The sequence below is a fragment of the Delphinus delphis genome, chromosome 4, assembly GCF_949987515.2.
Source record: "Delphinus delphis chromosome 4, mDelDel1.2, whole genome shotgun sequence".
Classification (NCBI taxonomy): Eukaryota; Metazoa; Chordata; class Mammalia; order Artiodactyla; family Delphinidae; genus Delphinus; species Delphinus delphis.
This window is the reverse complement of record NC_082686.1, coordinates 69379014-69403474: the sequence shown is the minus strand read 5'-3', so window position 1 is coordinate 69403474 and position 24461 is coordinate 69379014. Positions and strand designations below refer to the sequence as shown.

The 24461-nt window shown below is 47.4% G+C and overlaps 1 protein-coding gene across 2 annotated transcripts in view; it reads right to left on the bottom strand.

Annotated features, from left to right (window-relative positions):
* Positions 1-24461, bottom strand: part of LOC132424755 (kalirin-like) — a 458669-nt gene that overhangs the window by 267547 nt on the left and 166661 nt on the right. For both annotated transcript variants that reach the window (XM_060010783.1, XM_060010784.1), the window contains exons 2-3: positions 10333-10407; positions 2307-2421 (exon numbers count right to left, since the gene is read on the bottom strand). In XM_060010783.1, the coding sequence (XP_059866766.1) occupies positions 2307-2421; positions 10333-10407 (190 nt within the window). The remainder of the gene's footprint in view (positions 1-2306; positions 2422-10332; positions 10408-24461) is intronic.

Here is a 24461-nt window from a genome sequence, read left to right as displayed (position 1 = left end):
AAACTCTTTAGCCTGCCAGGTACACACACTCCTGGTGAACATAGGCCCCTTGGGAGGGAGGCAGCAGGCAGCCCTGAACAATTCTTCCCACTGAAAGTAGCAACAGGATTCTTGCCTCCCACCTGCCAGAACCTGTGAAGAACCTTTTCTGTTCTCAGGAGCCTGGGAGGCAATGCTTGTGACCACCCACTGGGAAGCAGAGAGCCTGCATCTAGTATGTTCCTCCAACGATAACATATTGTTTCTCCTTTTTCATGACCTTCCTCCCAGCCCCTATTGGATTTTGTTTCCCTTCACCCAGCAGAAACCTTTTCCTTTTTAATTGCTTCCAATCTGTTTTGTCCCATCTTTGCTTAACGAGTTAGAATTAAGAAAATGGTCTTCCAATTCTTTCACCTTCTATTCTAAAGAAGAGATGAGTGTGCATTAGCTGCAGGGATGTGACAAACCTACCAGAAAGAAAAACAGAGTCTTCCGGATCCCAAATTTCTTCTGTCTCTAAAAGAACTAAGAGCCTGTCATGGGTCCGCAAAAAAACTTTTCCCATATATCGCTTCAGAAAATGCCTAGTTTTATTCCTGTTAGTAGAATACTCGGGAAAGATGCTTTTAAAAATGCTTAGCCCCTAGATGGCTAAATTGCTAAATTACCCTCATCAATCATGGGTTATTTAATCCAGCTCCTTGCCTCCAAGACAGATGGGAATATTTCTTCTGTATAAAGACCTCTGGGGAAAAACTCTTCTATTCTTCATCCAAGTCTCATGCACTCAAAGTTTAGAAGTTCTTCTTCGGATATAACCTAAGTCCCTTTCATTGGAGCTTAAGACCTTTCATCTTTTTTCAGGTTCCCTCTGGATAGCATAAAGAAAAGAACGACACCATCTGACATCTATTTGTTCACAGCCTTCTGCTCGGAGCTCTTCAGGGCTCCCCACTCTGTTCCACGTTCTTCCAAGCATTCGATGATGGCTCCTAAATCCCCTTTTCCACCTGCCCGTCACCATCCACCAACCTTTGTACATGTGCCCCCACCCCACCGCCACAGCCCTTTCAAATGAAGTGCTGGCCTCGCTTGACACCTGCTTCAAGAACTTAATCAGCACGTTCAACAATTAGCCAAGGTCTCCCCGCAAAGGCAGACATCCTCTCTGTGATTGACTAATTCCCCTATAAAATGCACAGAGACAAGATGAAGGTTCTAAAGGTCCCAGTCATCACTTCTTATTTACCACAACGAACACTTGACAGGCTCCAACCCCACTAAGAGTCAGAGAACAGAGTTCTCGCTGCCCACGAGCAAGGATGAGGAGAGCACTGGGGCAGGAGTCAGGAGGGTTCTGACCAAGCTCTGCCACTGCCCCACCCCCGTAAGCAACTCTAATCCCATATGGACCCTGTTTCCTAAGCAGAACATGACATGTATTTGCCTGGATTACTTCTCAGGGCTCTGCCGGCTCTCACATTCTATGATTCTCTGACTAGGCAAAGGCCTCTCCTACCCCTTCTTAAAAGATATACACCATGTCCCTGGCATGTCTCCCTCACCACCCTCTGAGGCCAGCACCACCTAGAAACACTCAGAAATCAGTGTTTCTCAACTTTTTTAAAAATCATCCCGTGCCCCAAAAGAGACATTTTATACTTTTTTCCTTAATCACCCACCCCATGGGATTTTAATACTATGAATATATTGTATATATCTGTTTATGTACTATGTGTATAGCTGTGCTTAATACATAAAAGAGTAAGTTTTTTTTTTTTTTTTGGCCATCCCCAAGAACGAATTCTCATCACCCTTGGAGGCAATATTACCCCCATTGAAAATGCATGACTTAGATTGAGTTTAAGGCTGCCTCTTGAATGATATAAGTGGAGTTATTTGCCCCAAACTCTAAAATCCACAAACATATTCATAAGCCAGAGATTTTAGAAAAAAATCCATTACACAGCCAGAGTGGAATCAGCTGGAATTCCCATTTCCCCAAGGTAAAGAACAGTTTCCCATCGCTGCTCCCAAGGCCACACTGTCACTTCTTCCAGGGCCTGTCCCGGTCCTCTTAGCCTAGGACCTTCACCTCTGCCCACGGTTCCCACATCCAGCTCCCACTCCATCCATATGAATCCCAGCGGTAACAATGGGAATGATGGGAATGAGGTGAACAATGGGTGATGATGTTCCAGAAATAATTAGAATCCATTCCAAGGGCAGAAACAGCCAGGCCCCTGGCAGGGATGGAGGCTCATTCCAACTCACTTGCATCAGTCCAGCCTCCCCCTCCCTCCCCTGCAGGACATTCACCTTACCTTGGCACGCTGGCCAGATAGGTCACGAGTTTCCTCAGGTCTTCCTGTCTTATTCTGTCATGATTGCTGCGAGCAGGGAAGGTCAGGATTGGTCCACCTCGCTTATCACGGCCCCCTGCAGGGAGGAAGAGAAGGGAGTTTAAGAAAACCAGCTAGAAACTGAGCTGGAAACAGGCAGAAAGATGGTGCCCAGAGAAATCCAGTCACTGCTTAGGGCAAGGGCAAGGGCAAGGGCATGGGGTTTGGGTGTGGGGAACATGCGTGACCCTGGGCAAGTCTTTTGACTTTTCTGGTGGCTCATCTGCAAAATGCAGATGTAAATAATGATGACTATATTACAGGGTTGCTGCAAGACCTGATAAGATGGCACACGAGGAAGCACTTTGACAAGTAGTCTTCACGAATGTGAGACGATAATGAAGGAAGTGATAACTGCTCGTACTGAGAAAACAAGCCATTAAAAGTGCTATGGTCTTAGGAAATTCAACCTCCAGTTCACTTCTCTTTGCAGACCTCTATGAGCAGGGAGTGCTCAAGATTAACTGAATACCATGGTGAGAAGCCCTGAAAGCATCCAGCAGGGACATCATTGCTGGGAGGTTTTTAGACTCATAGAGAAGACCTAAGTGTGTTCTACACAACCAAGGATCCACCCCTGCCTGCCTGCCTGAGGTGCCCCCTGTCACTCCTGCTGGAGGAGCACATGAATCTTTATTGGGAATAGGATGCTCAAGGTCTTAATCGCTGCAAATGCATAGGTACCCACTAGGATTACAAGTGTTTTCTAAATATCAGGTTTTAAAAAAAGCTGGAGGGAGTAACTGAGATGATGATCATTGTTTGCTATCAGAAGGCTGGGATTTTACATGGTTGCTTTTTCCTTCCTCTATTTTCCAAACTTTCTACTCACTATTTACTCTACGATTTAAAAATTTCTTTGTTAATGGATGCTATGATTGGGAAGCAGGACCAAGTTTCTCAGGAAGGTTAGATGAGGACGAAGCTAAGGTGTAGTAACTATGTCCTTACAGGCACTGTCTATTTCACAAAGAAAACTCTGGGTCATGATCACAGACGCCCCATCCCGCACACATCTCAGGCTGCCATGCAGCATCCCCCAGAGCAGGGGCCACAAAGGGATCTAGAGCAAGAGGGAGTAAGGGCTGGCGTGGCCACCACCAATACTGGAAAAGAGGCTTAAAGCTCAGCGCCCTGAAGAAGGATCTTTTCCAAGGAAAAGCAGAGCCTCCCAGGGACCCACCCAGTATGAGTTCATGAATAATGTTTCCCTCTGATTGTGGGGTCCAGAAACCACAAGACAGAGGGGAGTCTTGACAAATAAAATCCAGTCCGTTCCAGGATACTCCTGAGGAGGAAATAAGGAAGCTGCAAGGAGAAAAGGGTCAAACAAGAGCAGGGCCACTGAGAGAGCTGACACTGAAGAAAAATATATTTCAGCACCGCCATCCCTTCCCTGCAGCCCCCCACCAGGGCAGATTTGTGTAGATATACCACAGAGTTTGGCCCTGGCCCCCAACTCCAAACCTTCCAAACCACAGGCTCTGGTTCCATGTACGGATAACCAACCTCATCTCATCTGCCTTGTAAGTGATCCCCATCTCCCAACTGCCTTCCACAGGAGAGAAAGGAAGTGAAGGAATCAAGTTCCCTCAAAGCTGGGAGGTTCTCCCTCACTCTCCACCTTCCCCTCCAGCCTTGAGCTCACCCGAAGGATTTTCACTCTTGGGTGTTTTTTGTCTTTTTAAAATTTGGAGTATAATTGCTTTACAATGTTGTGAATCAGCTATGTGTATACATACATCCCCTCCCTTTTGGACCTCCCTCCCCTGCTTCCCCCACATCTAGGTCATCACAGAGAACGAGCTGAGCTCCCTGTGCCATACAGCAGGTTCCCACTAGCTAGCTATTTTACACATGGTAGTGTATACATGTCAATCCCAATCTCCCAGTTCATCCCCCCTTCCCCTTCCCCCACTGTGTCCACACGTCCGTTCTCTACGTCTGCGTCTGTATTCCTGCCCTGCAAATAGGTTCATCTGTACCTCTTGGGTGGTTTTACCTGCAGCTGTTGTCCTTCTCACTGACCTTCTGTGGATGGTTTAAGAGTAGACCTAAGGGAACATGGGGAACCGAGGCTGGTCTGATGGCAAAGGCTACCTAAGAGGCTTGGAGGGCTGCTGGCACTGTCCCTCCTGAGCGGAGCAAGTTATGCCCTGGGAGACAAGGGTTTCATAATGTTGGCTGCAGAAGGTTCCAGATGGCAGGGGAGGGGGTGTGGGGGGAGAAGACCTGGGGAAGTGGAATTCCTTCCCTCCAGGAAGAATGGGTAAAGAATCCAGAGAGGGCTGCATGATCAAGCCAGGTATTTTTCAGAAAGGAGGTGAACTTGCAAGACTGTAGGAAGAAGAGGAGGAACAGGCATAAAGGAAAAGAATCATCACACTGGAAAGAGTGGGGAAAACGGATGGACCAAGGATCCAGAGTAGGTACAAGGGGAGGGGTTCTGCCCCTTTCTCTTTGGCAGACTGACAGAACTCAAAGAGGGAGGAGGAAACAAAGACAAGTTATGGAGAGGGAGAGCTCAGCGGTGCCTGGGGGACACTGTTTCTCTAGGTGAGATAGTGTTGAGGGTCAGGGTGGGCTTGAGCTGCTGGGAGAAAGGAGGATGGACCACCGTTGGAGAGTGTCCCTAGAGAATGGACAGCAGGACTGGGTACCATGTGGGTTTAAGAGTAGGTGGCAGGGTACCAGGGCATAGTGAGAGCTCTGTTGAAAGGTCTGGCTGTGGTGTCCATGCTAGGCTCTAACTTGAGCGAAAGCAGAATAGAACTAATGCGTGGGCTAAGTGGGGAGGGCTCAGTGAGGGTAGGAAATGGCCTACTGGTTCATGAGTGCCCAGAGGAGAGGGAACAGCATATATTTTATCTGATATCCATATTCCCCCGACTGATAGGGGAACACCAGCAATGGTGCAAGGTGAGAGGCTAAGGCCACAGACAGACATATCAAGGCTCAAGGTCTCGGATGTGTGTGGCCACGGTAGGGAGGTAGGAGAGTTTGGTGCCAAGGAGACTGAGGAGCCATGAAGCTGTAGGATTTGACTGATAACTGACATGAGTGCTGAACTCCCAGAGGGCAATAAGCAGAGACAAAGAATGAGAACCCTTCGCTAAAGCCAGTGTGCATTGTGGAAGTGGACCCCAGATGGTGGGAGACAAAAAAGCCAAGTTTTGAAAAGGCAACAGAGATGGTGGCAGGATCTTCAGCAGCGCCATCCCCCTGCTCACCCAACACCTGCTGTCTGCCTCCTCAGTCGAGGCTTTGGTGCTGGGAGCTATAAGACGGGAATGTAGAGAATAAAGAGGGACGGGGTGGTTAGATGGGCAAGAACCGGCACTGGTGGCCTCCCACAAAGGCCGGGCAGGACGGGGCTGGGGAGGAGGCAAGGCTGAAAGAGGGGAGGTTAAGGCGAACCTGACTGACGTGAGGGAGGATGGCACTCACGTTTTTCAGGGGGAGGCAGGCTCCAACTAGGGTAAGGAGGTTAGGGTACTTTGGGGGGAGGACAAGAAAATACATCTAGGAAATCATACCAAAAGTTTGGCCCATGTAACTACAGTTCTGCAAGATGCTAACGGACACACATGATGTTTTTTTAAGGGAATGCATTATTTGTAGCTTGGGAAACGCTTTCATGTGCTTGAAGGACATGTGCTTCAATGAACATGGCAAATCTCCAAGAGGGGGACTATAATTTGGGGCAGCGTTTCCCAAACTCATTTGAGAGTAGACCCCTTTTTCATTTTTGAGGATCATCTCATGCGCCTGTTGTTCTATCGAACGTGCTTTGAGACACGGGTCCAGAGTATAAAATTGCACCACAGCAGTGTGGAGTTCCTCTGGGAACATGGGCTTGATGTTGATGGGAGAGAAGGCGGCGGAGAGGGACATCAGGAGGGGGCCAAAAGGAGGGTGTGGGCGCACACAGAGAGCAGGGGTGAAAGGGGCCTGCAGGAGAAGGCTGGATAAAAGGGACAGTGGGCATTGCAAGTGGGAGGCGGAAGCACACGAAGGAAGCCAGAGAGAGAGCAAAGGGAGAGCCCACGGCTGAGAATACGGAGCAGGATGGGGCAGGGCTGAAACGACAGAGGCCCCGAGCACAGCCACAGATCCCATCTCACACACGTGCACACACCCACGCAGTGGTGGGCTGCCCTGGATTATTCCAAGTGCACGTTCCCATGGCAGCGCAACTTCCCCTTCCTCTGGCCATGCTGGGCACCAGCAGGGGAGGGAGCTCAACCAGCACTTCGTCTCTCTGCTCAGCACTTCCCGCAGTGCTTCTGCTCAGAAAGACATGTAACCACTACACTGCATTATTTCTGGGTTCCTTTATTTTGTTTTATTTTTGTGTTCTGTCTTCTAAAAGCTTAGGATACAAGGGCCTTTTTTGGTTCGTTTTTTGTTTTGGGGTTTTTTTTTAGATGCAGCCAGTCATCCCCCAGCACCCTCAGCGTCCTTCCCAGGCACAGAAGGACAACGTTCCCTAAGCCCCAGAGCTCCTGGCACCACGTGCAGATGAATAAGACTTACCCCACACAGAGAACAGACTTGTGGTTGCCAAGGGGGAGGGGGGTAAGGGAGGGATGGATTGGGAGTTTGGGATTAGCAGATGTAAACTATTATATATAGGATGGTCTACTGTATACAGGTCCTACAAGGTCTACTACAAGGTCCTACTGTATAGCACAGGGAACTAGATTCAGTATCCTGTGATAAACCATAATGGAAAAGAATATGAAAAAGAATATATATATATATATATATATATATATATATATATATATATATATAACTGAGTCACTTTGCTGTACAGCAGAAATTAACAGGACATTGTAAATCAACTATACTTCAATTAAAAAAAAAAAAAAGACTTATTCCGGGCTGCCTGGCCCACAACGACACATGGGCGTGAGCTGCAATCCCCGGCCCCTTTGGTCCTACTCTGGGAAGCAGCTACTGGCCTCATGCCTAACTAACTGCCTTCCTGGCACATTGTTGCTCTGTACTCCATTAGAACACTCCCTACACTTGGGAAGCTCTTTTCTAGGGCTGGCTGGGCCCTGCCCCAGGGCTCTGACGGAATTCACATGGGAAAAAATAAACCACGAACAGTCAAGCAAGGGTCCCCGTGTCAGAATGTACCCTGTCTGCACTCATATGCCCTGAGCTGATGTGGAACAGAATGGTGCTCAGAGGGTATGCATTAAAGCCAGGAAGGCTGAAATTGAGTTATTTGTAGTGAGGTGGATGGACCTAGAATCTGTCATACAGAGTGAAGTAAGTCAGAACAGGAATAAAGATGCAGACGTAGAGAATGGACTTGAGGACACGTGGAGGAGGAACGGTAAGCTGAGATGAAGTGATACAGTGGCATGGACATATATATACTACCAAATGTAAAACAGATAGCTAGTGGGAAGCAGCCACATGGCATAGGGAGATCAGCCCGGTGCTTTGTGACCACCTAGAGGGGTGGGATAGGCAGGGTAGGAGGGAGATGCAAGAGGGAGGGGATATGGGGATATATGTATATGTATAGCTGATTCATTTTGTTATAAAGCAGAAAATAACACACCATTGTAAAGCAATTATACTCCAATAAAGATGTAAAAAAAAAAAAACCAGGAAGGCTTCCTAGAGGAGGCAAAGTGGGAACTGACTTGGGACGGAGAGGAAAGGCTCAAACTGGCAGAAGGTGTGGGGAATGCACTGCAGATAGAGGAAGCATCAGGCATAGAGAATGGGAGAATTAGCAGGACACCCAGGGAGAGGGAGGACACCGGGTTAAATAGGTTAAATAGGCTCAAGGCATTAAAGAATAAAAGGAAAATATCTGCTCCGGCTCCCTATAGAGCTGTGGGCCATGTCCTGGGAACCCAGATGATGGGCAACAGCAGAAGTCAGAGGCCTGGTGCTGCCCAGCAGCCCCAGGACTTCTACACAAGGTCTTCCCACATGCTCAGCAAGCACCCAGATCCAAGGCTTTGGAGGCTGGCTTCCACCTCTCCCCATACTGAAGTCGCTGCCACATGATCCTGCCAAGGGACCAGCCTGAGCTTCAGCGTCTTCAGTGACAGGGGCTCACCACCTAGCAAGATATGCCAGCAACTAACACTAAATGGGGAAAGGAAAGGCAGCTTCCCAGCCACTCTCTCTAACAGCAAAAACAATAGCAAAACACTATATTATTATTACCACTAATGATAATAATAATAATATGCAATGCACTTTGTACCTTTCAAAGGCTTATATACTCCCATCACATACTCTGCTCTCTCGCCTCTTCCCTCTGGTCAGGTGGGAGACACCTGCTACTTGGTTTTTCCTTCCTCAAACCCCCTTCCTCTCTCTGCCTTCTCTCCATTTTGGCTATCACCAACAAGCAAGGGTGAACCCCCGCACTGTGGGGCTGTGCTGGCTCTTTCACTGTGATTGAATCACCACTCCTTGTATATGACCAGAATCATCCAGAAACAAAGGCTCAATCCACGAATGTGTATTAAGCACCTGGATGTATTTCTTAAAATATGATCCTTCGCTATTCTCACACTGCCATTCCCCCAGTCCCTGCCAGAGATTCTAATCCAGGAGGTCTATATTAATGCCCTAGAACTGGCACCCAGAGTGATGTTGGTGCACCTTATAGTTTGGCTTCAATTACATTAGTGGTCACCAAACTTTTTCTTAAAGGGCCACATGGTAAACATTTTAGGCTTGTGGCCATCTGGTCTCTGCTAGAACTACTACTACTCAACTCTGCTGTTACAGTAACAAAGCAGCCATTGACAATACTTGTAAAAAAGCTGAATAATGACCCCCAAACATATCAAGTCCTAATCCCTAGAACCTGTAAATGTCACCTTATTTGGAAAAAGAGCTTTTGCAGATAGGGCTCCTAAGATGGGAAGATTATCCTGGAATATCTGAGTGGGCCCTAAGTGCAGTCACAAGTATCCTTACTGTGAGGCATTGGGAGATTTGACACAGACAGAAGAGCAGAAGGCAATACCACCATGGAGGCAGAGATGGAAGTGATGTGGCCACAAACCAAGGGATGCTGGCAGCCCCCAGAAGCTGGAAGGGGCAAGAAACAAATTGTCCCCTAGAGCCTCCTGAAGGAGTTCAGCCTGCTGAAACTTTGACTTCAGCCCAATAGACTGATTCTGGACTTCTGGCCTCTGTAACTGTGAGAGAATACATTTCTGTTGCTGTAAGCCACCAAGCTTTGTGGCAACTTGTTACAGCAGCAATAGGAAGCTAATTAATACACTACTAAGTGAATGCACATGGCTATGTTCCAGTAAAACTTTATTTACAAAAACAGGTGGCTGGCCTGCAGCAAAACACAGGCTACAGTTTGATAACCCCTCAATTAGACATTAAAGGGGCCAGGTGCATAAGATGGGTTGGAGAGAGAAGTAAGAAATGAGTACTATTCAGAAAAATAAATAAATAGACACAAATAACTCACTTGAGTTCCCTTTGCTGGAAGGAGAGAGAAGGAGGAGCAAGAAAAAATGTAAATCTCCTCTCCACCCACTCAGAGATGAACCCAAATAAAACCTCTGGGGATGTGTGAAGCGGACAGACCCCTCCAGCTGGAGCATCTCTCAGAGGGGCCTCAGCAGCTCCTGCGGCCCTGAAAAGCCTGGGAGGGTGGGGCGGGGTGAGGTGGGTGTGTGTGGGTGCAAGATGCGGGGAGGGCACTCATCTTCTGTTGTGAACATCCTCCAGGACACCCAGTGGGGACCAGAGGGCTCCCTGCCCTTTCTGCCTGCCTCTGGAGAGAGGAAGCAGCTGCAGGGGACAGCATCGCTTCCACCACCACTTCTCTCTCACTAGCACACAAAGAAGTGAGTGCCTGCGCACACGCATGCACACAGACACACACACACACAACTTCTCTAGGTCCACTATAAAGGAAGCTTCCGTAGACACTCACCAGACACGAAGGCCACTTTTTCCTTTAGGATGGGAAGGACATCAGAAGCTTTCAAACCATCATTCCGAAAAGACCCTGTCAGAGAACAAAACAGAAAGAATAAGGGTGAAAGAGGCCAAATGGCTGAATCCCTCAGTTCCACCCTTAGTTTCCCAACCCCATCATGAGCCAGAAAGTAATGCCTTGCTCAGGCCCCACAGCCCAGCCCAAGAGCAGGAGAGGCTCCACAACAGAAAGGACTCTTCCACGTGATGCCAGGCCACAGAGGTGACCGAGGGTATGGCCCTCCAGGTCCTTTTCAAGGAGAGACCAGTCCAAGTTACCCCCTAAAACACACACAAAGCTCCAAGCCCTGGAGCCAACAACTACAGCCTTGTTGCTGTGAACATGAAGATGGGGGCTTTTTAGAAATCATTTTTGCACTTCTAGTGCTAGCACAGTGGCTGATACACAGTAGACACTCAGTAAATATCTGCTGAACAGGTTAATTAACATCAAGATGGACCACAATGCCCTAAATAATTCTTTTTGCCTTTCCTCTATGTGGCACAGCAACTGTGAGTCTTCATTTTACAGATGGGAAAAGTGAAAATCCCCAAGTGACAAGCAAAGTTGAGTGCAAAACCCCTCCCCACCTCTCCTCCCGCCTTTTCAGTATCACCGTCCTCAGTCCACAATGGACAGCTGGTGAGCAATGTCAATCCCATGGGAAGGAAACACCCTCCCTTCTTCAGCAACTCTTTCTCTGCCTAAATCTCGCTTCTCAGTTGGAAAGTCCTTTCAGGAGTCCAGCTGAGCTCCTGTTAGAGGGTTGGGGGCAGAGGCCTGGGGCTCACACAGAATGCAAAATAACAATGTGCCCAGAGGAACAGCAGCCTCTGGAGGCAAAGGACAACCCAGCCCCGTGTGCGATGCGTGGGAAGGGAGGACTCAGCTTACACATACTCACAAAAGCTCCAGGCCAGCCCACTGCACCCCTATCACTTACCCTGAGTACCCCACAAGGACTCTCAGGGAGAGCCAGCCCACACTCAGAGCCCTGCAGGCTGTGATGGAATCTCTGCTGTGTACCGCCTCTAGGGACATGGCTCAGAGGGACCCCGGAAGAGTGGCGGCCCTGTGTCAGCTCAGTGAGAGAGAACCAGGGACCACAGACACCCCTTCTAGTGCCTTTCTCCACTTGGCTTACTCTCTTCTGGTCCCAACCTGACAATTTACAGAGGGGAGAAATGTGCTGGACAGGATGGTCCCACTCAGGGTGTCTCAATCCCTAAAACTTGACTATTTCAAGGATCCAAAATTGTTAGGAATTCTGGCAACGACCTGGGAGTAAGGTCACTGGCCTAGGGAAGGGAAATGAGACAGTTGCACACTCAGCCAAAGAGAAGAAGAGACGTATCCCCAGAATGCCAGTGTCCATGGTCAGAGGTCATACCCTAACCCAAAACAAATTTCCAAAGGGCCTCTGACCCTTTCACCTATTTCTTCTTTTTCATTTTTCACTAAATGAAGACAGTGAGGCTTTTTTTCATCAGTTGCTTCTCTTTACAAGCTGGCCCAGAGTAGCTGATGCTGAATTAACCAGCTGCAAGGCTCACTTTGAGAAGACCGTGGGCAATAGAGGAAAAACAATAACACCATAAAAAAGAAAGTTCTAACTATAAGCATGGTTTTGGACTTTCTTAGTTTCTACAAATCTTTATGCTCTGACTTTATCTTCCAACACAGGAAAGCAATTAAACCTCACTAGGATCCGTATAAATTATTGTAGAAATTACAAACAGATCATAGGTAAATTTTCTCCATGATGCAATAAGAAGTTTCAGCTTCTGGAGCAAGGAAGGGTCCTATCAGGCCTTACCAACTAGATAAGGATCATCTTTAATACATGAATTGCTTGAGTAGAATGATGCTTCTGCATGAAAATAGTTTATTTTCATATGTGGACTATGTCTTCCTATACATCAGTTTTAATACACTCTCCTTTACGTCACTACGTACACTATTAATTTCTAGAGAAAAAAATTTTAATAAGAAAAGTTAAACTTCAGTCCTGTCTTCGTCTAGATTATTTACAAGTTTGAAAATAGCAAGACGGAAAGTAATGAGATTTTACTGTATAATAAGAATCCACATAATCCTCTTCTCTCCTAAACTCCTGTCCTGTTTTTTTCCACCGTTCTTCCTCTCTTCCCCTACCACGTTAAAGTATACAAGACGGCTCTAATTCCACACAGTCCCCAGATATTAAGGAAGAGTTTGAAATTTGCTCTAAAAGGAGCAAAAGGTTCCCCATCCTGCCCTCTCCCCACTCCCACCTGTGGAGAGAGAGAGAGGGAATTGGGAATTTCATCCTACATACCCCACTCGTCATGCCCCACCTCTCTGTTCTCCCCTCCAGACTCCAAGACCTGAGAGAAGGGGAGCCGCTTGTCCAGGCAGCTTGCAATTGTTGGCCCGAGTAAATGTCACTATCTTGGGTTGGGCTGGTCTAAGATTCCCAGCGGGGCTTCCTCTTCTCAGGCCAGAGTCTTCCCTCATCCCGTTCAGACCACAGCTGAGCTATCTCCCAGGTTGTGTGCCCACCATAAGAAAACCTAAAGTGTCCAGATTTACAAAATCCTTAAATAAGGGGATAATCATTTCCAACAGCAACAAGATTTTTCACATTATAAAAGGATTTGCTCCAGGGTTTCTCCAAATAAAAGTTGCCTTAGTGGTTTGAATTAGTTTCTCATTTGCCAATAAATTGAATTACAAATAACTTTTCAATAATGCATTATTATGTAAAGCCAAGTAGAGCTAAACTAATTAGCCCAGCAGCTCAGAAGTTGGTGACCTTGCATAGAAAACCTATTTGCACTGGCTAAAGATTCTATGTGTCAATTCCCCCACCATCCTTGTGAAACCAGCTGTCAGAATCTATAAGAGAGGGGAACTTCACTGAAAGCTAACTCAAACAGGACCAATGAAACAGCAACATGTTTTCACTCCCAGGTACATGTCTGGGCAGACTCATAGTAAATATTCAATAAATATTTGATGCAAGAATAAATACATGAATGAAATGTTAACCCTTCCTAAAGTGACTTGCACAAGGTCAGTGGCCTCATCTGTCACACCAAGTGCTGGTGATCTGAGCAGATGATCTCCAGAGTACCACTCAGCTCTAGTATTCTGAGACTTTTTAAACCCTTTCTTCCTATTTATTGGCCTTTAAGATCTTCAGGTTATCAGATCAATATGCTTTGAAAGAAAGTATTGGGAACCAATTCCCTGGCAAGATTCACTGCAATTTGGGAAGATATAACAACTCTTCCCTGGCCTCCCAGCCCATTCTTTCCCAGGAATCAGTTTAGGGATTGGAATGTTCAGGGCACAGCACCCCATTTTGCGGACAGCCCAAGTTACCAAACTGCGAGACTAGTGACGGGAGAACTTCCGGGGGCATACACACCTTGAAGGAGGAAGACATGATGAACTGCAATTACTCTCTCTGATACAAGGTACATTTGATAGCACTATTAGACTCTAAACCCTAGGCCCCTTGCTACCTCTAAAGAAAGGCTGAGAAGAAATAAAGGTCCCTGTGCCCTTGGGGTTACTGCAGGAAAAGAAAGAACCAGAGGGCTCCCATGGGCCTGGCCCAACATGAATGCTGTGTTTTATCTTAAGGACAAAGGCACACTTCCCCTGTTCAGTGTTAATCCCACCCCATTCACGTCCTGCTGCTGTCAGATTTACAAGCCTGCTGTGCTGTTAATTAGCAAAGCTGAAATGCTCTGCCTCTATTAGGGAAGTAAAAATTACCACCGCCATCTCCCCAGGATCTCCAGCACGGGTCTTCTCCAAGCCCCACTCTTACCTCCTCCTCGCTCCAAACGGGTGATGCTCACAGTGCTGCTGCCTGTTCCTCTTCACATTTTCCTAGTCACTGCTCCGTGGCTGGAAGGTGCCGACCATCCCCACTCTGGCTCCCAGCCTCTGTGTGGCCCCACATGGCAAGAGCAGGACCAGCCCTTGTGTCACAGGCCCTGTCTGTGGTTTTGTGGCTCTGGGATGGCAGTGAGTCTCCCAGGGCAGCTGGGTGCCTTGTCTATGCTAACCTCCTTTAGGATGCAATCATGATTTCAACAAGTGAAGAAGCAAGTAAGTGTTGAGCATTTCGAGGTGCAAGCTGCCAGGGTACCCATGGATTGCTCTTTGTTTCCTTTTGGTTCTCAGTCACACCCCCTTAATTTGCACTTAGTTAGAGGTTATTGTGTAAGTATGCTAATGTTGCATCCAATGGGCCCTAACCCTGTTTTGCCACTGAGACAGCAAATTTCCCAATGCTCAGGTCTCTGCCTCCTCTTTCCACGCCATCCCTGTGGTGTCCAGCATGGGAGCCTTGATCACAGTGGCACTGAAACACTGACTGATCTGCTGTACAAAAGAGCTGAGAATTCCAAGAGCTCAGTAGGCAGAACCTTGGTTTTGGCATTATTTGGACAGTTTCCTATTCCCAGGGTCATTCTTTTATCAATTCTCTATTGAACACCTATTATGTGCTAGGCCTTACGTTAGGCTGTGGTGATACTTTGACAAATAAGAAATGGACGCTGTTCTCCAGGGGTCTTCCAGGCAGAGGTAGATAGGTATGCAGACAGGACAATGAGGTATTATTAGAGATAAGACATCAAGTGTACAGAATGCCAGGGAGCCCAAAGGAAAGGCTTCCTAATGGTGAGTCCTAAATCCTTCCTACTTAAAGTAACAAGCGTCATCTACCACCTTGCTAGCAATGCAGAATCCCAGGCCCCACCCCAGACCTACAAGATCAGAGCTTGTATTTTAACAAGAAACCCAGGTGATGAATATGCATCATGTTTAGGGAAGTGATATACTCTAAAGTATGTCTTTCTATTCCAGAGTTGCTTCAAAGGCAGAGACAGACAAAAGCATCCTTTATCCCAGTCTAAGCAGAACCTCTAAACTCTGACCTAGTGCTGCTGGTCATGACCCCTCCCACTCCCGCCATGGGAAGACCCCTCCCCTCTGCCCAGGATTCCAGAGATTCAGCCATTACTCTGTGACCCAGAACTCAAATCCAGCTCTGGCATGAAAAGGCTATCCAGGAGGGCTATCCCCCTCCAGGGCATTGCGACTGGACCATGTCTTGTTTTTTGGCAGTAGGAATATTTATGAATAACACTTGTCCAAACTGCTCAGAATTCTGGTAGCTTAAAACCACTCTCTCATGAATCAAATATTTTAATTTCACAACAAATCTTCCTAGCTACCCCAACCCTCAGAGCCCTCCGCCTTCTCTAACTGCTCTCAGTACCATAAACACTGTCACTGATCATATTTACAGGCAAAGATGCCATCTCTGAGATGGCCCTGGAGGACAGAGCAGCCAGGAGGCTTATGCCTGTTCATCACACCTGCACTCCCACCCATAGGTGCAAAGCCCTGAACACTGGGCAACACTGGATGACAAACAGAGGAAGGAGAGGTGCCCCCACCCTAGGGAGCTCCACATCTAAGGAGAACACAGTGCTTATCTCAGGCAATTTGCTCCTTTGGAGTGTAGACCCAATTTTTGCCCTCTGAGAGTTTCCTGCCCAATAAAATGCCTAATGCCCATTTCCCCTGACCCCAGGAAGCTACCAGACACTCTATAAAAAAACAACTCAGGGGCTTCTCTGGTGGCACAGTGGTTAAAAATCCGCCTGCGAATGCAGGGACACGGGTTCGAGCCCCGGTCCGGGAAGATCCCACATGCCGTGGAGCAACTAAGCCCATGCGTCACAACTACTGAGCCTGTGCTCTAGAGCCTGCGAGCCACAACTACCGAAGCCCGTGCGCCTACAGCCTGTGCTCCGCAGCAAGAGAAGCCACCGCAATGAGAAGCCCGCGCTCCGCAAAGAAGAGTAGCCCCCAGCCGCCGCAACTAGAGAAAGCCCACGCAGCAACGAAGACCCAACGCAGCCAAAAATAAATAAATAAAAATAATAAAGTTCCCTTAAAAGGAAAAAAAAAACAACAAAGCTTAAGAGTCTGAGATTCTGGTAAAGATCCTCCCATCCTGCCTCCAGCATGGCTGTCCTGCATCCCCTCTACCCTGACTACTGGTGCCCTCAACCACTGAGTTACCCAAACAGAAACCTGGGAGGCATATCCTAGACTCCACCCCACCCCCGCTCCTATACTGCAAATATCGATCCAGTCACTTGGCTCTGTTGATTCGACCTCTTAAATCTTTCTCTAATCCATCACTTCCTCTGGGCAGTTTCCCTGACCTCCCCATCAAGTTGAGCTGTCCCTGACTGTACCTTGTACTCTGTCACTCCTGAATGGCATTTCTATGCTTTCATTCTGTTCCCCATTAACTGACCCTGACACCCCAAGGGTGGGGACCATGTCTTACTCGGTGTTCTACCCCAGCACCTAACACAGTGCCTGTCAAGCCAAAGAGGATAAAGAAACACTGCACTGAAACTGAGCACGCACAGGTCCTACGAAGACAGAGAGTAAGAGGGGTGAGTTGGAGGCAGTTCATCAGGGTGGCCCCACCAAGAGGTGATCTTTGAACTAGGTTTTGAATGGAACAGTGCTCTGGTGGGGAGCAGTATGTGCCAAGGCAGAGAGGAAGGGGCAAGCGAGCTGTGTGCTAGAGACAGAGAACAGACTGAACAGAAAAGCAGGGTTACGCAGCCACGGACAGGAGGGCATGGGGGTGGTGGGTGGGCTCCGTGATCTCATTCTGAACTTGAACAATCTCAGTAGGGTGGGCTCCCGAGAAGTCCCTGGCAACGATGTGTCTGCAAGCGCCTGCAGAAGCTCAGAGAGCTGGACTGTGCCGCAGCAAGGGCCAGAGCTGGTGGAATCTGGCTGGTCCCAAAGGAATGCTGTGGTTCCAGAACAGAGCTGGACCCAGCAGGTGCTGACTCCAACCTCCACGTCACACTCTGTTCTATCTTGAAGGGAGAATGGGACACACAGCCCCTGCTGAGGTGGGTGGTGGACTGGGGGGCAGGGGGCACTGGAACTCGGCCTCTTTATATCTTTTCCCTAGGTTCTAAGAGAAGCAGGAGGAATGCTTGTCTGCTAGGTACCTCCTGGGAGCCTGCCAGGCCAGCAAGCAGGCTGAGAGTTTGTGGAAGACCCTGAAGATGCAATGTGGAACTTATTCATAAAGGGAAGAGACTTGAGGACATGGCCCCTTCTCTGTAGGGACTAGATGGGCAAAGCCCTTGGGAGAAGATGCTGTCAGTGCAGCTGGGCTGAGAGGGAACCTATCGGTGCAAAGTGGCAATGATCTTTATTCCCCTCACCGTCCCTTCTCTCCTTCTCCCTCTCCTATATTAACCCAAGAGGAGAGAGGTGGCAAGAATGAGAGGGGAAAGGGTAAGAGAGACAAAAAGCTGGAGAGAAACACACACACACACACACACACACACACACACACACACACACACACACACACACACACACACACACACACGGAGGTGACTGTCTTGTCTCCTCTTTACAGACACGCTAACGAGCTATTGAGGCAACTCCTCCGGGGACTATAAATATGTTCCTTGGAGCTCTCCTTAAAACTCCTGCCACTGAGGCAGGAAGTGTGTGCAGAGCTCAGCGGAAGGAATAAATCTGGCCGAGAAAGAGACTGGGCAGCTTAGTGTCAGCAACTGATGCACCACACAGCATGGGGATCCACTGCCTCTCCCCAGCTGGGGATCTATCACCCCACTGACACCTGCAAATGTCAGACCAGCTGGCAGCACCCTCCCACCCCTTGAGCAGCAGCCACAGAGCAGCGATGGTGTGGTAGGCTCTCACCGACCCCGGCACCAGGTCATGGGACTTCTGAGAGAAGGACATTCACGAACCTCAGCTCACCTGATTTCAGCGCAAAAGGGGAGAAGGAAAAAAAACATAAAGGCTCCTCTTTCAGCAACTGCTAAGTACTAAGCTTTTCCAAACAAACTGACGAGGCCTTATGCAGTGTGAGGCAGTAGCCAGGGACTTGCGATGATGGCCAGATTGAGCCGTCTTTACACAATGGGGATACAATGTCTACCTTCTCTGAACTCTGACATGCATTTGAACGTCACCCCTCACAATGAGCACTTTCTGCCCTGCTCCATAGTGAGCTGTGTCGCTTCTCCAGGGTGCTTTCCCTAACTCCATCCCGACCCCAGGCGGGCCTGGCTTCCCTTCTCTGTACATCACATGGCAGGCACCTCACTGCCATGCCATCTCCACTCCTGCATCTGGATCCCTCTCTAGACTCTAAGCTCTTGATGGCAGGGACTGGCACACAGCTAGTGCTTAACGAGCAGCCCGGGAACCAAATCTTATTCATCCACAGTGCCTTCCACACAAAAGGTGATTAATAGCAGCTGTGCCTCTTCCTCTCCTGGTCCCTCTCTGTGCCTTTTTTTTTTTTTTTACCCCACCTCCATCTTTCTCCCTCACGCTTCACGTGAACTCTTAATTGTGGCCTGTTTCAATATTAACTTCCTAAAGTCAATATTAGATATAAAGGCCTGGCTAATGGGCTACTTCTGAAGAGCAGAAATGTGTAACACTTACCACTGCTAAATTAGCTCCATTAAAGATCACTAATAATTAGCACTTTAAACATGTGGGTAACACCTCTCTAAGCCCAGCTAATGAGCAAACCATTTGTTTATTCTTCACAAGCTTTAATATTAGCTTGAGCTGAGACCTCAGCTGGTTCACAGGTTCACTCACTCTCCCTCCCTTCCCAGAAAAGTTGCCATCACTCAATGTCCTCTGGACACAAGAAAATGGCCACTTCAGAAGTGACTATACCTGCTCATCATTTTTTTTTTTTAACAGAGTCTTTGCTAACTGATCAGGTTATTTAAAGTGCTCATGCCTCACAGATGGTGGTGAGGGTGGTAGATTTATTGTCTTTTTTTCTTACACTGAGCATTACTCTTGGACGGTTCCTCCAAGTAACACAAAACATTTGCCAGTGATGAATCAGTGCTGAATATAAATCAGCTGTTGAACGTTAGCAGTATATTTGCTTCCATAATATGTTTAGAGAGAGTTACAGAGGTACTCAGAGGCAGGAGGTGTGTGCTGTGGAAGTTCAGACATGTAAAAGTTTCACTCCTTGGGACCCTCACTCTTCCCCAGTGTGCACATCAATAGCATTTTAATTTTGATTTAATCAGGACATTATGACTTTAGTTAAAAATGAAACTGTTGATATAAAAAGTCAGCTTTGGCCTCTGCCATTATGAAAGGCACTCAGGTAGACATCCAAATATGAAATGGCCCAGCACATCCCCAAGGCCTCTTTCCTCTCCCCCCACCCACCCCCATGGCCTGAAATTCAGGTGTGGGTCGCAGTAAAGCAGCAATGGCTGACTGCAGAGCTCAGAGCAGGAGACCCTCATGGGCAGCTCCTGGAGCAGTCTCTCTCACCCCAGCCCAGAGTTTCTCCCTGTTCTCACCTCCAGGCTTTCTGATTCCACAGCTGTGCCATTCCTGCCCTGGTCTCACTACCATGCCCGTCAGTGGAAGCAATGCCAGAGGGACAGATTGGACACAGGTCCACCACAGACATAGAACAACTAGGGCCAAAGTAATAACCAGGTTTGCAGAATTGCAAGTGCAGCCTGACAGGTGAGAAGGGCCACACCCAAAGGTCATATTATTGAACAAACTTTAGCAAACTAAAGCCCCTTCTCCCACTTCAAGGACGTGCGCGCTGCTGTCCTTGGTCCTGAGCTAGTTGGGTAGCTGCTAATCAGAGTAACTGCTGTCCAGCCTGTCTTAGGACATGTGAACCAAATGCGAAAGAGAGATAAAAGAGATGTTAAGATGTATCAGAGAGATAAACAAATATGAAAGAAGGACACAGACATGGAGAGATTACTGGAGAGAATTAAAAGACTTTTTCTGGTATTGTTTTCAAATAATTGCTGTAACCAAGAAAGAAAGGTCTGTGCACATCACATCACATCACATCACACACACATACACCTTCCATGGAAATGAGACAGCATGAACTCCTTATGTCCACCAATACTATGTTTAGGTTTCTGGATAAACTGACATAGATGGGTTGGCCATGGAAAGATTCCTAGAGTTTTAGGGAATTTTTTAATCTCTCCTTAAGTTATTACCTTGGGTATCTAAACACTACCCAATTCAGTTCAATAAATATTAATTGAGCATCTATATGTACCAAGTAAAGTCCCAGTCACTATGGGTATAATGATAAAAAATGTAGAGTTCCTGACCTTAAGGGACTTTTAATTTAGAGGGAGAATCAGACACATCAATATGTAATTTTAATATCAGGTAAGAAACACAATGATAGAAGTATTGGGTTGGCCAAAAAGTTCATTCAGTTTTTAAGTAAAAGACACATTTTTCATTTTCACAAAGAACTTTATTGAACAACATAATTACTCACCGAACGAACTTTCTGGCCAACCAAACACATACAAGGGACAAATATTCAGAAAATCCCAAAGGGCTAATAAAACTCAAGGCCTAAGAAAGTGTCTGAAAAGTGAAGGAGCAGTAGCTAGAGAAGAGGCAATGGGTTATGGGAACCTCAGCAAGGTCCTGGACTGGACAGGACAGTAGTGAGTCCTGAGGTTTCTCTGGTAGGTTTCAGGGAGCAGAGAAGAGTAGCTAAGATGTGACGGCTTCCCCCTACAACCCAGACCCTCTCCACAGTAACAGAGATGAGTTAGTGTTTGCCAGAGATAAGCAACAAAGCTTCCGTGACAGACCCAGCATAATGAGGAGCCAGCTTAAGCTAGGAAATGATCAGGATCAGGAAGACTCATGATGCCTGATATTTCTTTAGAGAGAAGCAAACAGTGTCAAGTGTCAAATAGGAAACCAAGGTAATCCGAATATCTCATGGAGCTAGAATTCTCCAGAATATGGAAAACAAGGAGCTGGGGCGGGGGGAAGTGTTGTCTGCAAAGGGTTGCCTAGGTAACCTTCAACTCTGCTCACCAGAGGACATACTAAGCCGCACCTTCCAGGAGCACCTGGCAAACCGAAACAGGCTTTCTAGCCTTCCCTCAAAAATGTGTGTGATGGGCTTCCCTGGTGGCGCAGTGGTTGAGAGTCCGCCTGCCAACGCAGGGGACACGGGTTCGTGCCCTGGTCCAGGAGGATCCCACATGCCGCAGAGCGGCTGGGCCCGTGAGCCATGGCCACTGAGCCTGCGCGTCCGGAGCCTGTGCTCCGCAACGGGAGAGGCCACAACGGTGAGAGGTCCGCGTACCGCAAAAAAAAAAAAAAAAAAAAAAGTTTGTGGTGGAGGAGGCCTTGAACCTCATGAAACTGCATTCAAGTTATTGCATATAAACCCATATGTGCCCATTTTTCTGAGAAGAAAATTGTGTAATTCCAGTTTTCATGAGATTTTCAAAAGGGTCAATAGCTCCCTAAATGGTAGAGAACCACTGGTCTAAAGCAAAGTCAAAATGAGACCCTACAGTCTGCTTTGAGTTCTAACCACTAAATCCTATCACCCATCACCTGCCTCCCTCATGGCCCACTAACACTCATGGTTTAGCTGAGACCCAATAGGGTGGTTGGGCTGGAAGAGAAACTAGAGAAATGATTTAGATTCCTTAGCTTGGATAAGAGGAATCTGAGGCAGATGGTGGGAGGTAAAGCCTATGCGCCAGATCCTATGCTCTAAGGATAAGCTTCAGAGGCGGTTTTCTCTCGTTACAGAGGGCCAGAAGGAGTGAGGTTAAACACAAAATGAGTTTTTTGGTTTCTTGTTCGTTTGTTTTTGGCCATGCTGTGCAGCACGTGGGATCTTAGTTCTGCAACCACTGCCCCCTGCAATGGAAGCACGGAGTCTTAACCACTGGACTGCCAGGGAAGTCCCTGAAATGAGTTTTATAAATACCTAGGCAGTGTCTTTCCTGGGAGCCTTCCTAACTGAAGATTTCTCTGGCCTCTAACCCCAGCTAGCAGAGTGATGGCAACTTTACCCAAGATCCCTCCTAGACCATGAGGGGTTATGGTCAAGATTAGAGCCAGCAGAGGGGGTCTGCAAACGTATTTAACAAGATCCCTTGGAGCTGGATCATGGCAGAATGAGACGCAGGCTCTCAGGTGTTCCTGGTCAGGCAGCCACAGCAGAGCAAGCCTGGCCACTATTCTCTCATCAAGCCATCTTGCACCACATGGTGAGCTTTCCCAGGGCAGGAACATCCCAAGAGGCAGCTCACAGCCCTGAGCAAAACACAGGCTCTGGATTCAGACAGAACTAAGTCTGACTCCCAGCTCCAGCACTTATTAACTGTGTGCCTTGGACAGTTTACTTAACCTCTCTGAGTCTGTTTCCTCATCAGAGGTAAAAATACCTATTTCACAGCCTGTAGTGATGATTAAAGGAGAAAATCTATTTGAAGGTACCAGACACATAGCTGATGCTATGTCAACATAACACTCCTTCCCTCCTTCCTGTTTATCTTGGTAGCCCCAGCATGGGGCCTAGTACACAGTAGATGCTCAATAAAAGTGTTGATTATGTGAATAAATAAATGAATGAGTGAACGAGTAAGTGAATGGAGTAGATTCAGAAAATGGCAGCTAATAACGGCCTTTCCACCTCCCCACTCCATACCTGTAAGCCATGTTGCTCACATTCCTCTTGCAGTTACTCTGAATTTTCATTGTTTCTTTCTCTCCCCTACTCAATCTGGGCTGTTTGACGAGTACTCTAACCACTCCTGCTCCCATAGCCAGGTTCTCCAGATGCAAAAGAAAGCCTCTGTCTCCAGCGGGAGAGCAGCTGCTGGTTGAGTGCCTGCCCCTCCTCCTGTGTCCAGAGCGCTATGGTCCCCGGCACCCCTCCCATACTAATCTCTATGTGCTGGAGCCTGTAGCTGGCCAGCCTCATCCCGTCTTCCCCAGCTCCTCTCCCCACTGCTCTGGGTTCCAGACAAAGGTGTACTGGTCCAGATGGCATTTCTGAGAAGGACCCCTACTGAAAATGCATCCCGACAGCAAGGCCACCATCTGAGATGAGGTAGCCCTAACATCTACCTGTGGGCAGAATCTTCAGAGCCCCGTGAGGAGCCCCAGCAGCTTGCAGGGAGAAACAAGAGGCCTGAGGGGAGTCCATGCCCTGTGTGTCTTTTCTTTGGTTGGCCTTGAGCTGTCAGGCCATTGAGAGTGGACAAAGGGCTAGAGAGGTCACAGAGCTAGGTGTGGAGGCTGGAGGTGTGGCGAATACAAACACCGGTGAATCGGACCCTTAATCCACTTGCTACATAGAATAAATGGCTCCACGCTGCTAAAATTCTCTGTTCCAGGCTCTCTGAAAGTCTTTTCTCATTAATTCTCCAATACTTACAATTTTCTCCAGTAATGAGCAAAATACCTCTAGGAGGCTGGGAAACCTGGTCCTCTTTGCTCCTTTCCAGGTCCTTGAAGAAGAGGAGACCTTGCCACAACCAGGGAGCCGTGAGGCTGCCTTGTCCACGGATGAATATGCACATGTACTCAGAATACAGCTTATATGCCAAGGACTAGAATAATGCTAAAGTAGGGAGTAATGACATTCATTATGGCTTCATACTATTGAAAACTCACACGAAACCTAAATGTTCAACCACAGGGGATTGGTAAAATCAACCATGGTCTATCCACTCTATGCAGCCATTAAACATGACACTGTACAAGAATAATTAATGCCATGGGAAATGTCATGGTATACTGTTAAGTGAGAAAGCCAGATTATAAAATAGCATGTACAACTTTATCCCCATTGTATATACACTGGTGTGCGTGTGTGTATAAAAACCATATACATACAGTAGACAGCGATTATCTTTGGAAAACAGGATTATGACTAATGTTGTTAATGTTTCTCTAATGTTTTTCACTGTCCAATTTTTCTTATTTGTTCTTGAAATAATTGAGATAGAGCAAATTCCCTTCTTTGTATATTAATCTTTCATATACGGGATCCTTATATAATATTCATGCACTTAAAACATTTAATGATTAGGTTGTGGTTATGACACTATCTGCAAACTTATTTAAAGTCTAGGATAACTGTGTTATGCAGCTGTTCACTCTATGATGTAATTCAATGGCAAACAAAA